The sequence below is a fragment of the Culex pipiens genome, chromosome 3 (genome assembly GCF_016801865.2).
Source record: "Culex pipiens pallens isolate TS chromosome 3, TS_CPP_V2, whole genome shotgun sequence".
Lineage (NCBI taxonomy): Eukaryota > Metazoa > Arthropoda > Insecta > Diptera > Culicidae > Culex > Culex pipiens.
In genome coordinates, this window is record NC_068939.1 from 121,697,864 (window position 1) to 121,722,565 (window position 24,702).

Below are 24,702 nucleotides of genomic sequence, written 5' to 3' on the forward strand. Positions count from 1 at the left end.
TTAATATATAATCGTTAAATATCTTTCAAATAACAAAAACACACAGCGCTTCTATTTTCTATAACTTGCAGTTTTATTTTCTTTATTTCACTCTTTTCTGTTTGGATTCTTACGGCATAACGGTTTAAAACTACGTATAAAAATTGTCTTCTACAAGGGAGCGGCAAAAACTACACTCTCGCCAATATCGGGAAAACTTACTTTTAGTTGCCCACTGGTTAGTTGCTTTTCTCTTCACAATTATAGGTTTTTTTTATTATTCTTATATTTTTCACTTTACAATTTCATTCTCCCACCGCTCTGCTACTGAGCGCACACGATTGCAATGGATTAGTCACTTTTTTTTCTCGTATAGCGTGTGCCGTTCAGTTAAACTAGGTGACAACGGAGTACCAATCTGGGTTTTAGCTTGATTTGTATTAAGGGGTTAAAAAATCTAAATAATCTAACTAATATATTACAAAAAATGGACTTATAGAGGGGCTGACCGCTTTTTTTCTCGCTTTTAATTGTTAAAATATATAAGTTTCGACTTAGAATGACAAATTGAACCAGTTTGGTTTTGCGAAAGAAGAAAATCCTCAAAATTCTAAGCAGTTTTCGCTAGTTAATCGTAAGTCTATAACACAGACAAGAATAGCGCGACAGCCGCGCGAGCTGTTTTATCTCTTTTTGGCGACTTACCTTAAGCAAAATTTAAAACGCGAAATGCCTTACAGATAAGCGACCAGCCTGGCGGTGGCATCGTCATCATCGACCGGATACCTCCGCCGACGATTGCACCGTGGCCAGGAAAGCGATGGCCACCACCACCACCAGCGCTGGCACCTCCGGCGTGACTATTTGTTCTTCATCGCGATGGTTCGTCGCGTGACGCGTCCGCACAGCAGCCCAAAGATGAAGATGAACCCGACGAAGCTGAACAGGACCAGCAGGAAAAAGTGCCGCGACGGCGAGTCCACCACCTGCGTGTACAGCTGGCCGAGGCTTTCCGCCTGGGGGATCACCTGTGGAATGGGGAAAGGTACAAACTTTGATATTGTTTTGTGCAAAATTAGCTTTTTACAACAAATCCATTATTAAAACTGCTAAAATTATATATATTTTAATTTAAAGGTTTTAAGCTTTTTTTTTAGTTTATGTACCGTCCCTGCCAAGGTCTTTGAAGTGATGCCACTTGATTAGTTTGTGTTTTTGTTTAATAGTCAATTTTAATTGATAGTGGAAGAGGGGAAGTGGTTTATTTGGTCTTAGAAGGGTTGGGGAGATATCCTGTAGCAGAGACTGATAATATTGGGCGAAGATAAATTGAAATCGGAAATTCAGAAGTTCTAAAATTCTAAAATTCTAAAATTCTAAAATTCTAAAATTCTAAAGTTCTAAAATTCTAAAATTCTAAAATTCTAATTTTTAAGTTTTTAAATTTAAATTCGAAATTCATATTCTAAAATTTATAATTCTAAAATTTAAATTCTTTTAAAATTCTAAATTCTAATAATTCTAAAATTCTTAAATTCTAAAATTCTAAATTCTAATAATTATAAAATTCTAAGGAGTTCTAAATTGATAAAATTTTTAATTTTAAATATCACAAAATTATAATTTTGAAATTCTGAAAATCTAAAATTTACAGAAAATCAGATAACTTTAGAGCATTGTATTTGAATGTTGAATGTTGAAATATTTAGATTTTTTTTAAATTTTCGTATTTTTATTTTTGATTTTTTATTTGAAAATTAACTAATGAATTAAAAATTTGGTAATATATAATTTCTGAGTTAGAAATCCTAAAATTGAAATGGTTAATTTGAGATTCGAAATTTCATATTTCAAAATCTAGGATTTGAAAAATAAATATTATTATTGAATTGCTTGAGTATGGGGGGGCTTGGCTTGGAAAAGTACCTCGATATGATTGATTGTTTAGCAAAAAAAAAATCAAAGTATTCGCTACAAGGCAGGAGGACTGGCTGACGATCAGTTCTATCAACTGTGATGCGAAGGCTTGAGTATTATAGGTTAGTGGAGCAATATGCATTTATGATTGCTTCCGAGTGGAGGATCTTGACAGGATTGTTATAATGACGCGTCTCACAATAGGTGACCAGGTAACGTTCTAAATGGAACCAGGCCGACTGGATGAGAGGCAATCACGCTTACCCCTACACCACGGTCCCAGCTACACGAAATGTTTATTTTTCTCAAAATGAGGTCTCTAATCTAAAATAAATGCTCAAAAGTTTTCTAATTTTCTGTAAGTTAAGATAGCGTCAAAAATTGAGGCATTTAAGAATTGAATTTAACCCTTTACTGCCCAATTTTTTTTCGATTTTTTTTATTTTTCCCATGTTTAGGAGGTCATTTTGATAAACTTTTGTTCTACGAAAAACTTGACTTCTCATGTTTTATGTTTTTCTTGGTTAATTATAAGTATTTGAATTTGCATTTATCTTGTTTACTTTATGTTTGTTTTTGGTAGTATTTGGCCTATTCTACCACATCCAATCATTACATTTTGCCTTTCAAATTTTTCATGTTTTTACAGTAACTTTTTCAATTGTTTGCTTGTTTTTCACATTTTCTGCTATAAAATGGCACCATTATCATTTAAGTTGTAAAAAATGCGCAGAGGCATAGTCTGCGACACTAGAAAAATAACTGCATGCTTCTTTTAACTTAGGAAATGTTAGTAAAAAACACAGCCAAAGTTAACAACTAAAAAAAAGACATTTTCAAAAAAAAATGGCAAAGTCACATAAAACAAGTCAAACTTCCAACCCTATAATTTTCTAAAATTTTAAGAGTTCTTCTTTCCAATGCTTTTTAAAAATCAAAAATTGGTTGAAAATTTGATTTTTGGCGATTTTTTAGATCGAAGCCCTTCTAAAGGCAGGGTTGGGTTGTAGAGGGTTAAGCGATAACCTACCTAAATTTTCTACCCTTTCCATCATTTTCTCTTTTTTCTGCGCGGCGCGTCGAAAGCCCAAGTTTTTTTTTTTTTTTAAATCATATCTCGGAATCTTGCAAATCAACGCCTCCCATTTTCGAGTATGATATTTAAAAAAAAAACTTCATCATCCCGGTACGAGAATCGAACTCACAGTCTCTGGATTGGAAATCCAATACGTGGCAAGTCGAAACCCATCCCCTACCGGTCAGGATTCTCAGTGAGCATTTTTTTTTCTTTGGAGGGATTCTGATCTTGCCGCTTACAAGGCTAAACCCCCTAAACCCCAACCTTTTCAAATGTTAGGTTAGATTTTTAGATCCTCAAATTATTTTTGCTAAATTCAGCCAGAATTGGGCATGGCAGGATTATGTATATGGCCATATTTTAAATGTTAGCGGGGAAAAATTCAAAACCAAAATTCTTGGCACAAAAATAACTTAAAATTCAAGAGTTAAAACAGTTTAAAATGTATGAATGACAACTAAACTTACCACCGCCGCATTCCGGAACATTTCCAACCGCTTCAGCAGCGTGCCTTTACAGTCGTCGTCCAGGGCTTTCGATTCGTCCTGCAGAATCACCTCGAGACATTTCAGCACTGCAATAAAACCAAAAAAAATCTGTAACAAAATCCGAATCGAATTTCAAACGCACTTCCAACTCACGCCTTCCATTCCCACTCTGCACGTTCGAGCAGTACTTGAGCAAATCAACGGCGCACGCTCGCTGCAGCATCGGGTCCGCGTAGATGTCGGCCTTCCCCTCCTGAATCAGCTCCGCCACCTCGATCTTACAGGCCGGATTCACCAGCCGCTTGCCGATAAAAGCCTGCTTGAGGCACTCTTCGACGGTGCCGTGATCTTCGACGGTTGCGGCGTCCACGGCTGGACTACACAGCACCTGAATCTCGTCCCGGCAGACGCTTTGGAGGAGAGGGTTCAGCTTGTAGTTCAGGGCTTGCTCGTGCAGCACTTCGGTCATTTGCTTCTCGCAGTCGGCGTGCAGCTTGCCCTCGCGGAACTTGGTCTTCAGACAGCCCACGACCTTCCCGTTGAGCTCTTCGTTCGCTTTGGCACCGGCCACGATGTCCGTGCAGTGGTCGGCAATGTCGCGGGCGCACGCGTTCTGCAGCGTCGGGTTGAACCGGTAGTCCATGTTCTGCTCGATCATGCGGTTCACGACGACGAGGTGGCACTGCCCGTCGAACAGATTCTCGTCCTTGTGGATCTTGAGGCAGCCCAGCATGGCGGTTGGTTCCGTCTCGCGGCAGTACTGCTGGATCATGGACTTGCAGGTGTTGAGCAGGACGTAATCCGTGCTGGAGTCGCTGAGCTCGGACTTTTTGATGGTGAAGAGCAGGTGCTGACACTGCGTGCCCAGCTTACCGTGGTGCGTGAGGAGGCACTCCAGGACCTGGAAATAGGAGAAGGGGTCGTTAAGTTACGTTCGACAAATCGAAGCCATGAAATGAAATGAGAAACAGAGAGCGACAGAGAAGCAATAGACAAACCACACTTGCATTGTTCGTATTCACCTGGCCGGATCCGTGCGGAACGTTGAAGCAGTACGACTCGATCTCCTCCTTGCAGGCCGCCTTCAGCTTCGGATCAAAGTCAATGTTCTCCCGCTGCTGGTACAACTGAGCCCGAACCTGCTGCCGGCACTCCTTCGGAATCGAATGCTTCGCCCCCTTAATCGTATCATTCCGCATCACCTCGGACAAACACGCCACCACGTCGTACTTTGTGTTACTCTGCGGGCAGAACCTCGTCACAAACGACCGGCAAGCCTCCTTGAACTTGTACGTAAAATGGTAATTCTTCAACGATATAATCTGAAAGTGCTCAATCGCCGCGCGACACTTCACATCCGCCCTCAGATCCGGATCGTTCTTGTACGAAATCAAACACTCCATCATCTCGCCCTCATCCTTGCCACTCTTCAGCAACTCCGCACAGTGCCGCTGCATCGCATCCCCGCAAACCGTCATCACCACCGGATTCAACTCAATGTGCGCCGCCTCCTCCTCCGTATAACTCGAAACAGCGTCCTTGCAGTGCTGCTGCAGCTTCTCCAAATTCTCCTGCAAGCACAACATCTCCTCCCCCTTCCCCGTCTTATCGAAGCAAAAATACGCCAAATCGTCCAAACATTCATCCTCAACTTCCGGAATCAACTCGACCGACCGTGCCCGCTGTCGCATCACCCGCTTCACCTCCTGGAAGCACTCCGGTCGCAGCTGCATGTCCTTCTCCGGGTGGTACGCGTACCGGTGCAGGCAGGGCAGAATTAGGGGGCCCCGTTCCGGGTCCATCTGGGCGGCGTCCAGGTCGGCCCAGGTTTTCTTCGCCTTGCAGAAGCGGATGGCGTCGTCCTTGCAGTTTCTGTTGGGGGGAGATTGGAGAGTTTTTAATTTTCGGGATTTTTTTGTTAAATGTTATAGAGTTACAAACAAATATAATTAATAATTTTACAGAATATTCAAGACCTGTGATGATCAAGTTAAAAAGTTTCCAAGATCTTTAAATTCGCAATTCGCAATTTTCAGTGTAAGAACGGGCCTTGACCGATCTTATGCACTAGGTTCCCGACGAACACGCACTGCCCTTACACCTACATCTCACCCTTGCTCTGAGTCAGTACGAGCAGCACGCTAGAACACGCTTTGAGTGTTCGTGCCAGGCATGCACACCTTCTTTTCCGGTTACGCATTTTAACTCGGCCGGGGGTGGTACATTACGTAGGGTTTGATGTAAGTATAAGCGCCTAACCATTTATAGTGTGCCTATCAACGTTCATTAAAGCAAAAACTGTTTTATTTTTAGTTTGAATTCAAAAACTAGTTGTTATTTTATTGTGTATTGTTTTCTACTGAAATCTTTCCTAGTGTTGAGTCGTGTTTATCTGTTGATATTATTTATGTCGCGGTGTTTTGTTACAATTTTTGGTCCTAAGCATGTTATAAAAGTTTACCAAAAGTACAATAGTAATATTTGTGTTATTCCTTCAATCATTCCATAAATTGAGTAAATAAATTTACTGTAGGAGAATATACTTTATAAAGAAGCAATAGCAAGAGAATCATACTTTATAAAGAAGCAATAGCAAGAGAATCATAATTGTGTGTGTACATTAGGGGAAGGTTTATTTTAAAGAAAACACACAGTTTGTTAAAGCAGCATTATTTGGAAAAAAAAGAGTGACAAGCATTGAGAGATACGAGAATCAAGAGTTAATAAAATCAAAACCAAATGGTAAACAGAAGAATTAGTGGTGAAGTACGAATCAGTAGAGCAAGATAAAAATAGGAGAGCTGAGCTGAGAAAGATGAGAAGAGAAACCCCGTTGTGCGATGTTTCGGGTACATCCACAGCAGTTGAATCAACATACTGCGAATCAAAACAATACCGTCTACAATCACAAATTACTTCCCTTTCCCACACTTTCGCGCCCCTTTCTTTTAGCCGTCTCGACTCTGACCCGCGGTGGTCAAAGGTTTACGATCCGTTTCCACAGGCCACCAGCTAGGTCATCATGAAAACCAAGCCAACGTGGAGGTAAGAAAATTGGACACTCGCAAGGAACCAGAGCTATACTGTTCTGATCAAGATAATTCGGATGATCTAACAGAACTACGGATGTAGTTAGTTACGCTCCTTCCAGGATGTTCCTTACGTGGACGTCAACCGAAGAGCACGCAACAAGGTCAGTGCCATTGCATGCTCTTAGGTATCAATCCTTGGCCTGCAAAAAAAAAAAAAAAAAAAAAAAAAAAAAAAAAAAAAAAAAAAAAAAAAAAAAAAAGTTTCCAAGATCTTTAAACGTTTTCGAAATGCTCAAGACTGCAGAATCGTCAAGTCTTTTAAATGTTCAAGAATTGGGAATGTTCAAGTTGTCAGTATGTTGAAGTCTTCAGAATGATCAAGACATTAGCAACTTTTTAAAATGTTCAAATTCTCCAGTATTCAGAGAGTTTATAATTTCGCTAGTTATGAACACTCTGAAAAGCTGTATACATTTTTATAAATTGAACATTTTACAATCTTGGACATTCTGAAATCATGAACATTCTCAACGCTACGGGCTTGTACATTGAGATAACTAAAACATTCTAGTGCATGAACATTCAGAGTACTTGAATACTCTATAACTTGATCATTCTACAGTCTTTAATATTCTGTAAACTGTCTTGGGAACGTCAACACTAAACATTTCTTCTGAATGTTCACGATCAAAAAATGTTCAAGCATTTGGAATGTTTATTTATTGGAATTGGGTACTAAAGCCCTATGTCAATTTTTATGTACAACGGTAAAAAACACGATTAAAAAACAATTTCTGATCACATTTTTTCATTTTAATGCAAAAAAAAAAATGACAAGACAACTTTTTTCCGATGGATCAACTATGGTCCCCTTGGAACGAGCTGTCAAGTAGGAGCTTTTCAGTCAAGAAAGACCGCGAGGTTAATTTTTTAAAATTGATTTAAAAATCCATTTTAAACTCTTTGTGGTCGTACAAAGGGTCATTGTACTCAGAAAAATAAGCTTTATCGCTGCAAACAATAATATCAGCAATCTAAGCTTCATTTTTTTTTTCAAACCCAATCTAGCCATTAGGCGGGCTTCGATTTAAAAACTAACCAAATGTCGATTATCAACCCCCGGCGTGTTTTCTGGGCAATATTAAGGAGAAAAAATAGTCATCGCTACTTTCAAAAGTGTTTTATAGGAAATTCTCTCAGCTTTCCAATGCTTCTAAGAGCGAAATTTTTCATCAGAAATTTTCTGAGATATCTATATTTTAAGTTTTTTGTTTTAAAAGGGTAATTCTCTACCAACTCACACGAAATCGGGAAAAGTTGCCCCGACCCCTCTTCGATTTGCGTGAAACTTTGTCCTAAGGGGTAACTTTTGTCCCTGATCACGAATCCGAGGTCCGTTTTTTGATATTTCGTGACGGAGGGGCGGTACGACCCCTTCCATTTTTGAACATGCGAAAAAAGAGGTGTTTTTCAATAATTTGCAGCCTGAAACGGTGATGAGATAGAAATTTGGTGTCAAAGGGACTTTTATGTAAAATTAGACGCCCGATTTGATGGCGTACTCAGAATTCCAAAAAAACGTATTTTTCATCGAAAATAAAAAACCATAAAAAAGTTTTAAAAACTCTGCCTTTTGCGAATCTACATTGACCTAGAAGGGTCATTTTTTCATTTAGAACAAAATTTTTCATTTAAAATTTCGTGTTTTTTCTAACTTTGCAGGGTTATTTTTTAGAGTGTAACAATGTTCTACAAAGTTGTAGAGCAGACAATTACAAAAATTTTGATATATAGACATAAGGGATTTGCTTATAAACATCACGAGTTATCGCGATTTTACGAAAAAAAGTTTTGAAAAAGTTACTTTTTGCGTTTCTCTTTGTTTTGTCGTCCGTGTCTGTCGCGGGTGACCATGAACGGCCATGATCGATGACGACCAACTTACCGCTAAACATTTTTGAAAATACCGATTTTTTAATAGGTGGGAGATATTCAGAAATTAAAATCATAAAACCGCATTAAAATATTATTTTTACAACAACAAATGGGTAAATAAACAATCAGTCCCAATACTGAACAAATAGATTATTACATAATTAACACCGGTCTGCTCTGATTCAGCTTGGAATTACAAGATTTTTATGAATAAATATCATATTTCCTTAAAACTCAAACGCTCGGGTAGTCATTTGACCCCTATTTTTTTTCTTAAAAATCTCAAAACTTTTGGTAGAATTGACCAAATTGGATGCTTCTGGTTGCAAAAGATCCAGATTTGTCTATATTTTGAACTGACAGATGGGGGACAATTATGGTCCACTTTTACCGGAGATATTCCGGATTCCGTTGGGGTACCTCGGCCCTCCTATTTGGGGTTTTGGTCAATAGAACAAAAATCATTTCACAGAACAATGCCGGAAGTGATGCAAAACTTCAAGGCATCATTCTAATACATCATCCATCAAAAATAATTGGCATGGTTAAGTCCTACGGGGCACCGGAACCGGTTCCATTTGGGCACCAATCGACATCAGCTCAGTGAACAGTTTCCGGTTGGAACCTGTTTCGGTGCCCGAAGGTCTTGGCCATGCCATGTTTCTACGCAGGATGATGTATTAGAATGATGCCTTGAAGTTTTGCATCATTTCCGGCATTTTTCTATGCAATGGTTTTTGTTCTATTGACCAAAACCCCAAATAGGAGGGCCGAGGTACCCCAACGGAATCCGGAATATCTCTGGTAAAATTGGACCATATTTGTGCCCCATCTGACAGTTCAAAACAAGACAAATCTGGATCTTTTGCAACCGGAAGCATCCAATTTGGTCAATTCTACCAAAAGTTATGAGATTTTTAAGAAAAAAAATAGGGGTCAAATGACTACCCGAGCGTTTGAGTGTTAATCAAACATTAACCAGTTGCATGGATACAAAACATGTTTAATACTCGAAATTAAACTGCAAACTACTGTTGTAAGCTTTAGGGGAAATACTTTTCATTAGTTTGAAATGATTGTTTTAGTTTTTTTTTTTGTATTAAATGATCAAGGAATAACCAATATTTCAGAAGTTTATAATACTCCATCTTCAATCTTATCTTTAAAAATAAATATTTCTTGATTTTTGTTCAAATAGTTTGGAAAGTTAATGTCTGTTTGATTTTTTTGTTAAAATAATATTTCATTTTGTTCAAACAAAAAAAAAGGTTTGTGACGGTGTTTTCAGCATTCTGAATTGGAAGACTCGAGTTTTATTGCTACTTATAAGTGCATTTTCAACAGAAAACATTTTATAAAATTTTATCTTTATTTTATACCCATGAAACTATGACTTTTGAAGCTTGCAACGTAGTATATTTTCGATTTTAAGTCATGTTTGTATTTATGTTCCTGTTATCAAATTTATTCATTAAAATTTAATAATACCATTAACAATCACAAACCTGCCAAAGTTTCGGTTGAACAAGCTAAATCAAAGCAGACACGTGATATTTGTACGCAAAAAATATGTAATAATCTAATAATTCTTGTAAACATATTTTTTACGCTGTTTTATGATTTTAATTTCTTAATAAATCCCATATATTCAAAAACTCAGACAAAACAAAATTCAAAATGTTTAGCGGTTTGCAACCTACTACAAAGTTGTTTCTTGTCTTATTTTGCACATTTTGATGAGTAAATGACACATTAAACACATCATTTGATAAGTTTTCTGAACTGTTAGTATAAAGTTTCCAATAAATAATAAAGGAATTTAAAACCAAAAAACTTAAAATAGAGATCTCAGAAATTTTCCCGATGAAACATTTCACGTGAACCAATTGTTGATCTTTAAAAGCATTGGGAAGAAGTACTTTTCAGGATGATTCGTTAAACATTAACGAAATACGCCAAAATCAACTTTTCACTTTTGCTCACGTTTTCACAGCGCTTTTGATAAAAAAAATACTTCCAACTTATTTTTTTAACATGGTTAAGCCACTCACTTGAAAAGTATCCTATCTTCGTCATATGGAGAGTTTGATGCTCGAGATTAAACTCCAAAAATACTATTGAGGCTATAAACTTACCAGCAACAGCATCGCCTCGAGTAAGCACGCAAAGGTATGCCACTTACTGGCCAAAAAGATCAAATTTAATGCACTTTTGATCATAATTTCTATTTTGCGAGACCATTTCTCATCATTTTGGTGGCACACACATCCACACGCAAGATGAGAGGTGAACTGCTTAATAAAAGTCGCCATCAATATCTTTTCACTTGCGCCAACGATTTAAAAGCGCTTAAGATATAAAACTGCTTCCAACTACCGGCAACATGATCTTTTGCACATTAGTTAGTCACTCACTTGAAAAATAATCCCGAAACGTGTAAATAATTAGCAAGCGCCATAAAAAAAACAAACGCGCTAAGTTTTCTGACGTTTGAATTTTGAATACCTATTCCAATCGTAGGCTGAAGAAAACCGAGCGAGAAGCGAAGGCAAATAAAGAACAAAGGGTTGCCACCAACACCACCAACAGCGCCTGTTGGAGTGAGCCAGTGATAAATGCTACTTTTCGTGAGTGTTCGCTTAAAATTTCATGACAATGGGGGGGCAGCTACTAAGCAGTGCCACTACCCGAGCGGGGGCAAGAAAAAATGAGTAACTAAGCAGAAAATAGGAAAATGGGCGCGGCCCAATGCACTCGACGTCTGAGGTGTAGGCTGGTGGGTTTGTGGGGGGGAAATGGATTGTTATTGCAAAATGGCTTGTGAAAGGAATGGCATACCCTTGTTAATAAAAGTGGAGATGACAAAATGTTCACGAGAAAAGTTGCTCTAGATGAGAGTCTCGGGGGTGTATACTTGGTTTTTGAGCAGAGTGAATTTCCAAGGTAACAATCCCAGAATATATACCACTGCATCCGATTTCAAAACACGACCGCTTGTTAGGCCTTAAGGGGTTAAATGTCAACTCGATGTAATCTCCGCACTTGGCGGAAACGGAGTTGGCCAGGGTGGGTACTCCTAGAGTGATCCGGCGTGGGGGCCCATGGGGGCTATGTTGGGAACATCAACAAGTTAGGACAAGTACGTCAAAATTGGTAGGATGCTGGAAGAAGAACCATTTGTGGACATAAGTGCGGGCAAGATGTGTTAAAAGGGTTGTTTTTTGCTGCCGGGGTATTATACATGTGGTTTACGAAGTGTATTGTACAAAGAGCTTTGCAAGGTGGTCAAAAAATCGTGGGGATGGCGGACAACCTTCAGGTGAAAAAGTTTATGGACCCACAGTTAAGTGTCAATTGGTAAACGGTTTTTAGAGGGTAGGCCGGTATCCTCAGCATATGGTGATGAAAATTGGTGGTCCGGAGGTTAATCTATGCGACCCATTTGGGGGAGGGGTAGATCATAGACAGGGACCTAGTGGTCCGAAGGCAACCTAGAGAAGATTGAGCGGTCAGACAAGCCCTATCGAGTAGTTTATGAGTATAGAAAGGTATGTTATGTGGTAGGGTGGAAGTGTGTGTTTAGGCGGATGGGGTGAATATTGCGGGCGTGGGCAATTCTAAATTCACAAAAAAAAACCTAGTTATAATGTGAGGAAGGCAATGGTCAACCCCAAAGGGATCGATGAAGTAACGTTTTTAGCTTTATAGACATTCTCTACCATACTCACACAAAATGGAAAAAAGTTGGTCCCTCGACCCCTCTTGCAATTTGAGCTAGTAACGTTGGGCTATCGAAAGGGGTAAATGTGAATGGTCCCGGATCACGGTTTGGGGTGGAATAGGCGGGGAGAGGCAATTTTTTAACTGTGCTTTAGGTTGGGGGGTTGTGGGAGGGGGGGGGAAGGGGTAATGATGTTTATGGTGGTGGTGGGGGGATTGGGGGTATTGCAAATCAGGATGGGTTTTCATAATGTAACAATGTTTTACAAAGCTATAAAGCGAACCAAAACAGTATGTGAATATTTTGATTATTTTAGACTAGTTTTTCGTAGTTTTCATTTTTATATGAAAAAATAAGGACATTTACCAATCAAAAACGAAAATTCCCCCCTTACTTCTGAACAACCTACCTGTACAACTGCGGATCCAGCTTGAAGTCCCGCGCCACAAAGTACTGAATCTGCAGCAACGCCGTCTCGCAATCCTGCTGCATGTACTTCGTGCCCAGCTTCTCCATCAAACAGGACATGACCCGCGCATCGCCTCCCTCCGCATCCGCGCAGGCCATGTCCACAACGGGTTTGCACGCCTTCCTCAGCACCGGATCCACCCGCCAGTCCTCACCGACGTCCGCAATCTTAACGAGCGTTTCCAGCGCCCGCTGACACACCTCCGTTACGCGGCGTTCTTTCTTCTTTTTCGGGCGCGCGTGGTCCATTAGACAGTGGATGGTTTTGCCCCCGGCGTCCAGATTGCTGCAGAACTTGTCGATGTCGTCGGCGCAACCGGTGAGGATTTCCGGCGACAGTTTGTAGTCTTCCATGAGCATGCGACGGTGGTCGTTGATTTCCGAGAGGCAGTCTGGTCCAAGTTTGGTGTTGTTCTTCTGAACCGCTTCCAAGCAGAGGAGGATCTGCGCCAACCGGACGTCCTTGTCGTCGGACACGCCTCGTCGGCAGTGGTGCAGCTTGATGTCCTCCTTGCATGCTTTGGTTAGACCCTTGCTCAGCTTGTAATCGTGCGCGATCAGTCGCTCCCTTCTTAGTAGCTGCTTCTGGCAATGTTCGGTCATGGTTGTGTCCTGGCGGTGCTTCATCAGACACCGGAGAACCAGTTGCGACCCGGGTGGGATCGAGGGGCAGAACCGGATCGCGTCCACCGCGCACGAAAGGAACAGCTGCCGGTCCAGCTTGACGTCGTCCGACTGAATCTCCGACAGGTGCAGCACACCCTTCTTGCACTCTCCGTTCAAATTGTCCAACCGGTTCTGCAGACAGGAAATCGTCTCACCCTGGGAGACCTTCCGGTTGTCGTTGCTGATGCGGCCGCAGCCCTGCGCCTCAATGTCCCGCGTGCAGTCCTTGAGGAAGTGGCCAATCAGCCGGTAATCGGAGAAGGCAACGTACTCGAGCCGTTGGATGAACTCGCGACAGCCGTTTCCTTTGACGAGTTCTCGATGGTCGATCACGCACGCCAGGAACTGACCCGGCTCGGACTTGACCGTGCAGGGGAACTTGTCGTAGTGCTTGGGACAACCTGTGAGAGGAGAGAAAATAAAATTTTAGCAAAATCTCTGGCACCACTGCCATCTTCGGAGTGCATTCCGTTCATTCATCGGGTGACCACAATAAAATTAATTGAAATTTCAAAACAATTTATCATCAACCCGGAAAAACTCACCCTTCTGCACCAGCCGCTCAATGTTCCGATCGTCCATCAGGGCCAACGTGTGGCTCCAGATCTGGTGCTGACACTCGTCACTCAGCGCGTCCACCTGCTCCTGGGACAGATTCTGGACACACTCCAGCCCCTTCAGATCCTCCGCCCCAGGCGGAATGTTCGGACACAGATTCCGCAGCTGGGCACAACCTTCCTCATCAAGCAGCTTGACCATTTGCGGTCCACCCGAATTCACGACAGCACCGGCCTCGCTGGCCACAACCGCGGCCACCATCACCAACCCCACAAGCAAAACGACCTGGAACCGGGCCATCATGGTTCCTCCTCCCCCTCTCTACCCTGTTGCTGCTCCGAGAAAAAACTCAAGCAGTTTTCGAAAACGACTCCCGCAGCGGTCAGCGGAACATCCCACCGCCGACAGATTAAAACGGGTTCTCGCGGCGTTGTTACGGTACACGGGCAGTTTTTAATTTCCGCGGGGCAAACAAAACACGGCACGGCGCTGCGAAAAGAAGGGACGTGTCAGCCTGCAGCGGCACACTGAAGAGGAGTGAATGATGCAAATAAAGAAGATGAGCTCGCGAGCGAACGAGTTTGACAGTTTCGGACCCAGTGAGGGAGGGATGGTCGATGTCGGAGGAATATGGGAAAGAGTTTCACCTGGCGGTTCGAGCACTGTCGGGCGGGTGGTAGGAATAAACGAGACTGGGGAGGTTGGCAAGCCGGCATGAATGAAAACATGGAATGAAACTCGCGTGAACTTGTGAATGAAGTGAATGAAGGGTTGTTTTTCAAAAGGCTATGTTTTTAAACAAAGAAATTAAAAATGTTTCAAAGCTTTAATTTATGATTTTATTTTGATCAAGCGAAATAAAAAGTTTTTGATCAGCTTAAGTTTCAAATGTCCCACTTGTTTTAGAATTTAAAAAATAATAATCTCGATTTTCGTCCAATCCGGACCACCATCTCAAAGTTTCGCATTTTTCGCCAAAAAAAAAAATTCGAAAACCGCAATTTTCAAGTGCGATATCTGTAAACCCAGTGGAACCGCAAGTTGACAAGGAAACCATTTTTTTAAATTAAGAGCCAATACGCAGCTCCAAAGGAAAGGGATCAAGAAACAGTTTTACGCACAGCAGATTTCTTGGGGATTTTTTTCACACTGTTCATTTGAAATTTTCCTTGATCGGTTCCTTACCAAGTGCGTTCAATCACCTAAAAATAGTGTAAAATGCTTAAAAATTGTGTTCAGTTAGATTTCACATTGAGCGCCGATTTTTTACATAAACTTTGACATTTTTAGGTATTTGGGTCCTAAAATTAAGCTCAAATTTGTGATATTATTTGTCACAACGATAAAGCTCTTTTTCTGACTATGACTCTTTGTAGGGGAACAGCATCTAACTCCAGCGTGCCTCTAATGTTGTCATATCAATGAATAAAAATATGTCAGAAATTGTTTTTAATCGTGTTTTTTACCGTTGTATACATAAAAATTTACATAGGGACTTACGGAAGCTAAATACGGAGCTCCCTGAAAAACGAGGTCAAGAAATGTTGGCAGTTCGGTCTGTGGTTAGGGTTTGAGCGCGTGTGACCGTGGGCTCGCTTGAGGTTTTGGGGAAAATTAATAAAGATTAAAATATTCAAAAATCTGAATACAAATACAAAATGTAAAAATTTAAATACCTAAATTTTAAAATATCAAATTTTCAAAAGAAAATAACTTCAAAAATTCAAAACGATAAAAAATCAATAATTCAGACCGCATAAAAAACAAAAATTCAAAATATCAAAATATTGAAAATTAAATTTCAATAAAATTAAATACAAAAGTCTTAAATTTCTAAATTCTTAAATTCTTCAATTAGAAGCACGGACGTGTTATAAGGTTCTAAAAATATTATGATCTTAAGTGTCGCCATTTTTGCCGTCATATGAGATTAGGCTTCAAAATTAAAACGAAAAAAAAATTAAAAATATCAAAAAACTACAAACAACGAAATTCAGAATAAAAAAAATAAACATTTAAATAAATCTAATTAAATTGATGATACAATAAAAAAATAAGTTTTTAAATGTCGCCATTTTTGCCGTCATCTTAGAATACAGAAGATCATAGGTATAACTTTGGAAATCATATTTTAGGTATTATACTGCCGTTCTACGCATAATTGTCCCATGTTCAAAAAAGTGCAACTGAGAAAAATGCGATTGAAATTTTTCGACCGATTTCTGTGTTTCTACGCATAATTGTCCCGTGGGTTCCTATTCGCCCTATGTGTCCCTAATCGCCCCAGTTAGCATTTTATCACCCTTATTTGTGATCCTCTTGCTATACAACAGGTAAACAAGGCATAATGCTTAGTAAAACTAATGATTCCGTGTAAGAAAATACTTGGTGGGACAATTATGCGTAGAAGTTCAACGATGGGACAAACAGACTTGGTGTTGTTTTTGATGAGTTTCCGAACAAAGTATCAGATTTTATGTGTTTTTCTTAAAGTACACATCAGACTAAACTTAAAAATGGCATAAAGTCAAAATCGTCAAAAACTGACATGGGACAATTATGCGTAGAACGGCAGTATAGCAAAAAGAAAATTTCGTTTTTCGATTATCCTAAGTGAAATTTTGGCGAGGACTTCTGGTAATAGTGTACAAACTGTATTTAAACATTCAAATCGCTAGATTTGTCCATTTTTAAACGTCTTGAATCCTAAATTTATTTGTTTTTTTATTTTTTTAAATTTTAGAGTTTAAAAATTTGGAAACTTTTGAGTCTTTAATTTTTTTGATTTTTAATTTCGAGTTTTTGTATTTTTGAAAGTTTGAATTTCAAAATGTTCTAATTCTTTCTTTTCTCTCTGATTTAATTCATTCTGAGCAAAAAAAAAACGAAATCTGTCTTTTTTATCTTCGGCATTTAAACCTCTATTGCCCAAATTAGTAGAAAGTACAGCCAAAGTTGACCCCTTGAAAAATAACATTTTTAAAAAACATTGGCAAAGTCACATAAAACAAGTCAAACTTCCAACCCTGAAATTTTCAAAAATTTTAAGAGTTCTTCTTTCCAATGCTTTTTAAAGATGGAAAATTGGTTGAAAAATGAATTTTAGCGAATTTTTAGATCGAAGCCCGTCTAGAGACGGGGTTGGGTTGTAGAGGGTTAAAGATTTTGCAATTTTGGCCAGACAACTTGGATTTTCAATATTATTATATCGAATACAAAATTGTTCAAGATTGTAAAAATTTCCGTATTTTCTGAAATCCTTATACGAAAATATATTTAAAAAAAATCAATATTTTTTATCCAATATACATGCAACACACAGAAATTTCTTTCAAATACACAGAAAACGTGGTAAGTAAGTACAAAAGTTGCTTTATTATTGTCCTCGGTTCCACTTTTCTTTACACTATTCTACAACACTTCGAGGAGTACAGTACAAAAACGAAAATACTTGAACGTAACATAAACCTTCCGAAATTGACTTGCGGCATTAAGTAACAGTTGTACTAAAATCAAAATACTAGCCATCGAAATCTGGTGGGGGAAATCTATCGTTGTTAGTAGAAATCTATAACACAACTAGAAAAAAACAACATAATAATCTCTAAACAATTTCCACCGCCATGGCCACGCCCATTCCACCGCCGACGCAAAGCGAAGCCACGCCCCGTTTACCTCCGGTGCGCTTGAGCGCGTACAGCAGCGTGACCAACACCCGACAACCGGACGCACCGATCGGATGGCCAAGGGCGATCGCACCCCCACCAACGTTCACCCGCTCCGGGTTCACGCCGAGACCCTTGTTGACGGCCAGCGCCTGGGCCGCGAACGCCTCGTTCAGCTCGAACAGATCCACCTCGTCCATCTTCCAGCCGGCCTTTTCGAGCTGAAGTTGAGACATTTGCGTCAGGTGGGATAACGGATTAAGAAGCCGATCGAACTTACCACTTTCGTCACCGCAGTGATCGGCCCAGCGCCCATCACCTTGGGACAAATTCCGGTCTGGCTGAAGGCCACAATCTTGGCTAACGGCTTCGCGCCTCGCTTCTGAACCTCGGCTCCGGACATCAGCAAAACCGCCGCCGCCGAATCGTTAATTCCGGACGCATTTCCCGGTGTAACGGTTCCATCCTTAATGAAGCACGCCTTCAACTTGGCCAGCCCTTCCGCCGTAGTCCCATGCTTCGGATATTCATCCTTGTCAAAGTTGATGGTCTCCTTCCGACTTGGCACCGGAACGGCCACAATTTCATCCACGAAGTAACCCTTCTTCTGCGATTCCTCCGCCAGCTGTTGACTCTTGGCGGCAAACGCGTCCTGCTCCTCGCGACTAATTTCAAACTCCTTGGCCAGATTTTCCGCCGTCACGCCCATGTGCATGTCGTAGATCGCATCGGTCAACCCATCGCACAGCATTGTATCGACCATTTTGGCCTCGCCCATCTTGGTCCCGCTGCGCAGGTGCAGCACGTGCGGCGCCTTGGACATGCACTCCTGGCCACCGGCCACCACCACCGAGGCATCTCCGCAGCGGATCGCCTGATAGCCGAGGGCGACCGTTTTAAGGCCCGAACCGCACAGCAAGTTGATCAGATAGGCGGGCGCCTCCTTCGGGATGCCGGCTTTCAGTGATGCCTGGCGTGCCGGGTTTTGTCCCTGGCCGGCGGTCAGCGCTTGACCGAGGATGACTTCATCGACGTCGGCCGGTGGGACACCGGCGCGGTTGAGGACCTCCTTGATTGCAACGGCGCCCAGGTCGGCCGCGGTGAGGGAGGAGAGTGTGCCCAGGAAGTTGCCTGTAAGGAAAGGAAAAGTTATGAATGGAATAACTAATAATTTCGAGTATATTGTACCCTGGTTTCACCATTTGGACGAATACATTGTTTTAAAATGCATTTTACATGCGCCCAGTTGCTTTCCAATCGTTAGTTTTCAAAATATCGAGGTATCGAAGGAAATTTTTTTTTTCGCGAAAAAAAAACTTTTCGTCGGACTGTATATTGATATTTCATAAAAATTTAAAATGTTTTCAAAGGAGTTCAAACATGCAACATATGATTATAAACGCAGGAAAATGAATTTGAACTCGTTTACAGTTGATTACCTTTAATTTTTATAAAATTTTTGAAGTTTTTCGAAAAGTGTTTAGCCCTCTTATTATTCAGACCGACTTAGAAGGGGGGCGACAAAAACTTTGAAAAGTATTTGCAACGGCCTTAAATGCGTCAATGCATTTTTTATTACTATTTGATAACAGAAATCAAAACATTTGATACCAGTGAACAGTGACAAAAATAATCTTATCTTGCTATAGTAAATACGATAATGAAGTGCAGAGAATTTGGCAAATGCACTTGATTTCATTAAGTACTTTATTAGTGATGGATTGCACCCTTTTCAAACTTTTTCTAATTAACTAATCGTATTGGTTTAGGTTTCTTTGCAAAGACATTTATTTTTACCGCAAACAAAAAGCAGGATGCAAAAATAAATTGAAAATCTAAATTTCATAATTTTTTAATTTATTCTCAATAGAAATAATACTTGAAAAAAGCATTTTTCCACTCTGTCTACATTATTGAATAAATTTGGACTATTTTAAAGTATGGTAGGGTTTTGTGTTTTTCTTTTTTTTATTTAATGCTCATGTTTAAAATTCCAATACTGATACTTTGTAAAATAACTTTAAAAAGGTTACTAAATCAACCTTCCTCACATTTATATATTGTTTCCAGGGATGACATTGGGTCATACACAAATGTATAGATAGGTCCTTTAAAAAATCTGTAGAAATGTTCTCTAAACATAACAACTATCGATTGGGTTGTTTTGATTTTTAATATTTTCGGTTTTGTCCCTCGGCTCTGGCCGGTGTCAAGCCCCATCCCCCCCCCCCCTCAAACAAAAAAATAAATAAAAAAAATTAAATAACAATTCATAGTCTCAACATTTGAATGCAAAACGTGTTTTTAAATGTATTTTACACTTAAAACTGGGGGAAATATACCCATTTTAAGCCTAATAAGCGGTCGTGTTTGAAAGATGCTGGATAATCTGGAGTGTTCCTTGCAATTTACTAGAACCAAGTACACCAACGAGTAGAGAAACTTTTTATGAACATTTCTGTTTATTTTCACTTTTACTAAAAGTTATTCTATTCCTTTTACAAGCATTTAAAAAAAATATTTCCCATATGTATTCTAATCAGACGAGAATGCATTGGGCCACGCCCATTTTTCTATTTTCAGCTATTTTTTTTTCCAGTGCTCTCTCACGAAAGGAAGCATTTATAGAGAAAGTTTCCTGGCATCACTGGCTCACTCCAACAGGCGCTGCTGGTGATGTTGGTGGCCACCCTTTTTTCTTTATTTGCCTTCGCTTCTCGCTCGGTTTTCTTCAGCCTTCGATTGGAATAGGTCGTCAAAATTCAAACGTCAAAAGACTTGGCGCGTTTGTTTTTTTGATGGCGCTTATTTACATGTTTCGGGATTATTTTTTCAAGTGAGTGACTAACTAATGTTATAAAGAATATTTTGCCGGTAGTTGGAAGCAATTTCATATCTTAAGATAGATATTGATGGCGACTTTTGTTAAGCAGTTAAGCTCTCATCTTGCGTGGTCTCGCAAAATCGAAATTATGATCAAAAGTGCATTAAATTTGATCTTTTTGGCCAGTAAATGGCATAAATTTGCGTGCTTACTCGAGGCGGTGCTGTTGCTGGTAAGTTTATAGCCTAAATAATATTTTTGGAGCTTTAATCGAGCATCAAACTCTCCTTATGTCGAAGATACGTGTTTGATTAGAAAGGGTATATTTCCCCTCACACAAAAAAATATTACGGTAATGCCAAAAGTAACTTACTTTAAAATTAAAAAGTTGTTAAAATTTGCTACATTAAAAGTTTTTTTCTTGTTTTGAAAATGAAAACTTTTACAGCTACAGTTTTTGAAAATCTCATTGCTCACTGATTTAAAAGTTTTCACTTTTAATTCGACTGTAAAATTTCTTTCATTTTGTCGTTCTCGTGTAACCGTGTACGACTAAGTCCGAAATGTAAACAAACGTTTTGGTGATTCCGGTGAGTGGAGGTCCACAACGACTATCAAAACCGAACGCGGCCGCTGCCAGGATTTGGATGCGGAAACCTTCGAAAGAGGATGGTGCGGGCTCGGGTGCGGGACATGGTTGGGAGATTAGGGGAAAGTTGGTTTTCAAAAGGATAAGGCCATGGCTGCAGCTTCTTGCAGGACCTGCAGCTGTTTTACGACCGAGATGGGTAAGAATGAAACTTGGGTGTTTGGTGGCGTTTGAGATTATTTTGTTTGTTTTTGTAGGACGCCGTTTATGTGGTTGCCAAAGATCGGAGGTCGGGATGTGGATTTGCACCGGTTGTATTCGGTGGTGGTGGCCCGGGGTGGGTAGACGAGATTGACGTTGAAGCAGATTTACATCCGCTTTTTGAACAAGTACGAAAAAGTTAATTTTCACGGTGAGGAGAAGGATCCGACGGAAGAGGGAAACGACGAGTAGCGGCATAATCGGAGGTGGTCAGCGCGGATGTTGCACTCGGTGCCGGCGGTTTACGACCATCAGCAGCATTATGTGCCAGAAGTGATGACGGGACAGTGCGGGATGTCCCGAGGGTCCGCAGTCCATTTCTCGTTGCGGGACGAGTATTACCTAAACATCCGGAAGAACAGTTTGCACTAGTTCTGGAAGGACCGTCTGTACGAAAGCCGCAGGTCCTGGAGCTGTCGTACTTAGATTACTTCCAGAGTTTGGCGCGAGATCCGACGAACCTGATCAAAAACATCTACCTGGAATACCGAAGAAGTTACAGGTGAGTATTGAGAATGTGTTCAGTGTCTAGCCAATTTCATTTACTTTAAAACTCTTTCAGCAACTTCCGCCCGCAAACGCTCATCTCGCAACGGCGCAGCTTCGGCGGGATGAACTTTGACGGCGAGTTGGAACATCTGTGTCATTCTCGAAGGAGGACGAAGTGATCGGGAACTATCCGTTCAGGCGCTTTACTTCCCAGCCGGAAAACGTTGACTTCCCTTCCCGAATCAACAGCCAATGGCCAACTCCTCCAAGCCTGTCCTGATGATGGCCGGCAACGAGACCACCCTGTTCTCTACATCGCTGTCGCGCTCCAAAATAAAGGCCGCGATGTTGCTCCCCAATGAAACATCCATCCGCAACCTGCTCAGCCTGGGGCCTTCGAATGTGACCGGTGGCGTACCGTAAGAATCGGTACAGCTTGGACGCGGAAGTTGGCCAACCATAAGCAGAGCCGTTAAATACAAAAAAAATCGAAAACATACTGTTTTAATATTTAAATATTGAAATAAAATCAATCACATGTTTCGAAAATCATCACTGTAATGTTAAATATTATTTATTCTTGCCATAAAAAGTTTTTTCTTATATTAAAAGTAAAAAACTTTTACCTATACAACGATTTTGCTCCAGAAATGCATTGTAGTATCAACAACTTTTTAACTTTTAAATTAAAAAGTTTGAACTTTCTACGAATATTCACCAACGCGAACTTTTAATCCAACGAACGATCTTTTTAAATTTAGAGTCTTTTTTCTTTGTGTGCTGTTTAGATGTTTTGCAATCATTAATTTTCAAAAACTGCAAGATTTGACGAAAATAAACAACATTTTTGCTATACATTGAACAACATTTTTGCTATACATTGAACATTTTCAAAAATTCAAATGATTTTTAAATTAACCCAAACATGCTAAAAATGGGTCTCGTGGCGCAGGGGTAGCGGCTTCGGCTGCCGATCCCGATGATGCTATGAGACGCGGGTTCGATTCCCGCCTTATCCACTGAGCTTCTATCGGATGGTGAAGTAAAACGTCGGTCCCGGTTTCTCCTGTCTCGACAGAGGCGCTGGAGCAGAAATCCCACGTTAGAGGAAGGCCATGCCCCGGGGGGCGTAGTGCCAATAGTTTCGTTTTGCTAAAAATGATTCTAAACGTAGGGGAACGCATTTTAAATTGATTTCAGCTGATTGCACTTAAATTTCTATAAAGTTTTTCGAAAAACTTTTTTTTGCGCCCTGATTTTTCGGGCTGACAAAAACTTTAAATAAAATTTTACCAGCCTAACTAAAAACAAAACAAAAACTAAGCTTTAAGCCGATGCAAATATTTTGCAAAGATTAGGCCCGTTTTTCGGTTCTGTGAAGACCGTTACATTTTTCCCCAAGATTAGGGTAGGTGACATAAACGCAATTTCGTTTGAATACTTACTTATTAATTAAGTCGGTCTATTTGTTTTCACGTTTGTACCGAATCTCCTCAATTTATTTGCGAATAAGCGCTTTGGTACCTACGGTATAAATATTTGCATAATATGATACGTCTCACAAAAGTGTACGCTCTCTCTTCTTTGTCACGTTACATTTTGCTGACGGTACACGTGATAAAACAGTTTTCAATTGCATTTATGGATTCTGGTTACGACCACAGCTGGGAAGTGACATGCCTATGTGGACAGAGCGAAATAAATAAGGTCTTCATGCGAATTTCGACTTTATAAAATAATTGAAAATAATAACTTTATTACTGTTTGTTTCCATTTAAAGCTCAATATCAAAAGCCTTCAGTAATTCCGGTTTGGCCAAATATATAACCCTTTACCTTGAATTTCAAAACGAAGATGTGCGATTTATCTAACACACCCTTGAATATCTCACCGACGTTGAGGAATTGTATAACAAACAAAACCAGTTTCCAGGCTGGTTTGTGATGCAAATAGAAAATTTAAATTTCATACTTTTTGAAGTCGAAGTTTCGAGGCGCGAAAATCTGAACGAAACGAGTCAAGAATGAATCCACATTCTAGTACTGCAATTTACGCATCACGAAAGAAAGTGCTGTTTAGACTGAAGAAAAGAGAAAGCACACGCACATGTTCATTCGAGTGTAAAAGAGAGCAAACAACAATAACGGGATCTGATTCATTGATGTAACTCTTTTTTCGGGGGGTTATTTTTCTTGTTAGAAATTTCATTCATTAGAAATAAAAGTTAACTCACCAATCGGTGTCCTGGCGGCCGAAACGATGTAAACTTCCTCCAACGATGACATCTTTGAAATTTCTTACAAATCTGATGAAATCTCTGCAAATTCCTCCTGCAATTCAAGACAAAAAAAACTTATTTATGAATGAAAGTCTCCCCAAAGTGGTCAGCTGGAGAGCTTACCTTAACAATGGACACGTCAACCACCTCCCGATCGTGATATCCGACTGAAGGGAAAAGTTTTTCTCTTCCTTTACTCAGAGGACTGCGATATCGTCGTGCATTCCAAAGAAACGTGCGAGATTGCGGTGTGTGTTTTGTCTTCTTTACTCTCTTTGAAAAAATAATATGATGAATGAGCCGGTAAGCCGTGAATGAGAAAGAATCAGGTGTTTGCGACTCTCTTTTTTCTGAGGTGGTGCTGACAGCTTGCGTCATCTTTGCGTGGTTGGGCGGCTGACAAAAATCGACAACTTTTGCAACAGGGATTTCCAGTAGAGCTGGGCGGTATTGTGCAGAAAATCGACGAAGGAATCAGCCCAGTGAGTTTTGAGTCTGTGAATTAACAGGAGAGTAAACGCAAATGTAATATTATATTTTTTGTCAAATTCAAATTAACTCCTTTAAATTTTGAGGAAAATGGGATTTGAAAATTTGGAAGTACACAGAATTTTCGGTGAATGGACACTTTTTATTTTGTACCCTGTTGGCTGGAACTAAAAATCCATAAACTGGCATTTTGTACACGGCGTTCACACACACAAAGAAAAAAACTGTTCGGTTAAAAATATCGTTTGTTGGACTGCGATATCGT

General features: G+C 40.1%; 2 protein-coding genes and 1 long non-coding RNA gene across 4 annotated transcripts; 1 reads left to right on the top strand and 2 right to left on the bottom strand.

Annotated features, from left to right (window-relative positions):
* Positions 1 to 201: 201 nt before the first annotated feature.
* LOC120413045 (Golgi apparatus protein 1) lies at positions 202 to 14,384 on the bottom strand. 2 transcript variants are annotated; one of them, XM_039573737.2, is made up of 6 exons: positions 13,830 to 14,384; positions 12,560 to 13,685; positions 4,485 to 5,334; positions 3,616 to 4,363; positions 3,442 to 3,548; positions 202 to 1,007 (listed from the first exon to the last, which is right to left on the bottom strand). In XM_039573737.2, the coding sequence occupies exons 1-6, from the start codon at positions 14,143 to 14,145 to the stop codon at positions 840 to 842; spliced, it is 3,315 nt and encodes a 1,104-aa protein (XP_039429671.1). In that variant the 5' UTR covers positions 14,146 to 14,384; the 3' UTR covers positions 202 to 839. The 2 variants fall into 2 exon arrangements, with proteins under 2 accessions (XP_039429671.1, XP_039429670.1); XM_039573736.2 differs by having other exon boundaries at positions 4,470 to 5,334.
* A 2,814-nt stretch (positions 14,385 to 17,198) lies between these two features.
* Positions 17,199 to 24,223, bottom strand: LOC120413065 (acetyl-CoA acetyltransferase). The gene is made up of 4 exons (XM_039573769.2): positions 24,072 to 24,223; positions 23,904 to 24,000; positions 17,788 to 18,638; positions 17,199 to 17,728 (listed from the first exon to the last, which is right to left on the bottom strand). The coding sequence occupies exons 2-4, from the start codon at positions 23,953 to 23,955 to the stop codon at positions 17,447 to 17,449; spliced, it is 1,185 nt and encodes a 394-aa protein (XP_039429703.1). The 5' UTR covers positions 23,956 to 24,000; positions 24,072 to 24,223; the 3' UTR covers positions 17,199 to 17,446.
* Positions 21,105 to 21,882, top strand: LOC120413066 (uncharacterized). Its single transcript, XR_008212528.1, has 3 exons — positions 21,105 to 21,119; positions 21,178 to 21,683; positions 21,744 to 21,882. It is a non-coding gene; the product is annotated as an uncharacterized LOC120413066 (long non-coding RNA).
* Positions 24,224 to 24,702: the final 479 nt, after the last annotated feature.

Bases quoted from the DNA above. Each gene is read 5' to 3' on its own strand.
- LOC120413045 (XM_039573736.2), bottom strand. From the start codon at position 14,145: ATGATGGCCCGGTTCCAGGTCGTTTTGCTTGTGGGGTTGGTGATGGTG. The intron at 13,686-13,829 runs GTGAGTTTTTCC...CTCCTCTCACAG, and splicing joins TGAGCGGCTGGTGCAGAAGG to GTTGTCCCAAGCACTACGAC. The intron at 5,335-12,559 runs GTAGGTTGTTCA...TCCCCCCAACAG, and splicing joins CTGGATCCGCAGTTGTACAG to AAACTGCAAGGACGACGCCA.
- LOC120413065 (XM_039573769.2), bottom strand. From the start codon at position 23,955: ATGTCATCGTTGGAGGAAGTTTACATCGTTTCGGCCGCCAGGACACCG. The intron at 18,639-23,903 runs GTGAGTTAACTT...CTTTCCTTACAG, and splicing joins GGCCGCCAGGACACCGATTG to GCAACTTCCTGGGCACACTC. The intron at 17,729-17,787 runs GTAAGTTCGATC...TCTCAACTTCAG, and splicing joins TCACTGCGGTGACGAAAGTG to CTCGAAAAGGCCGGCTGGAA.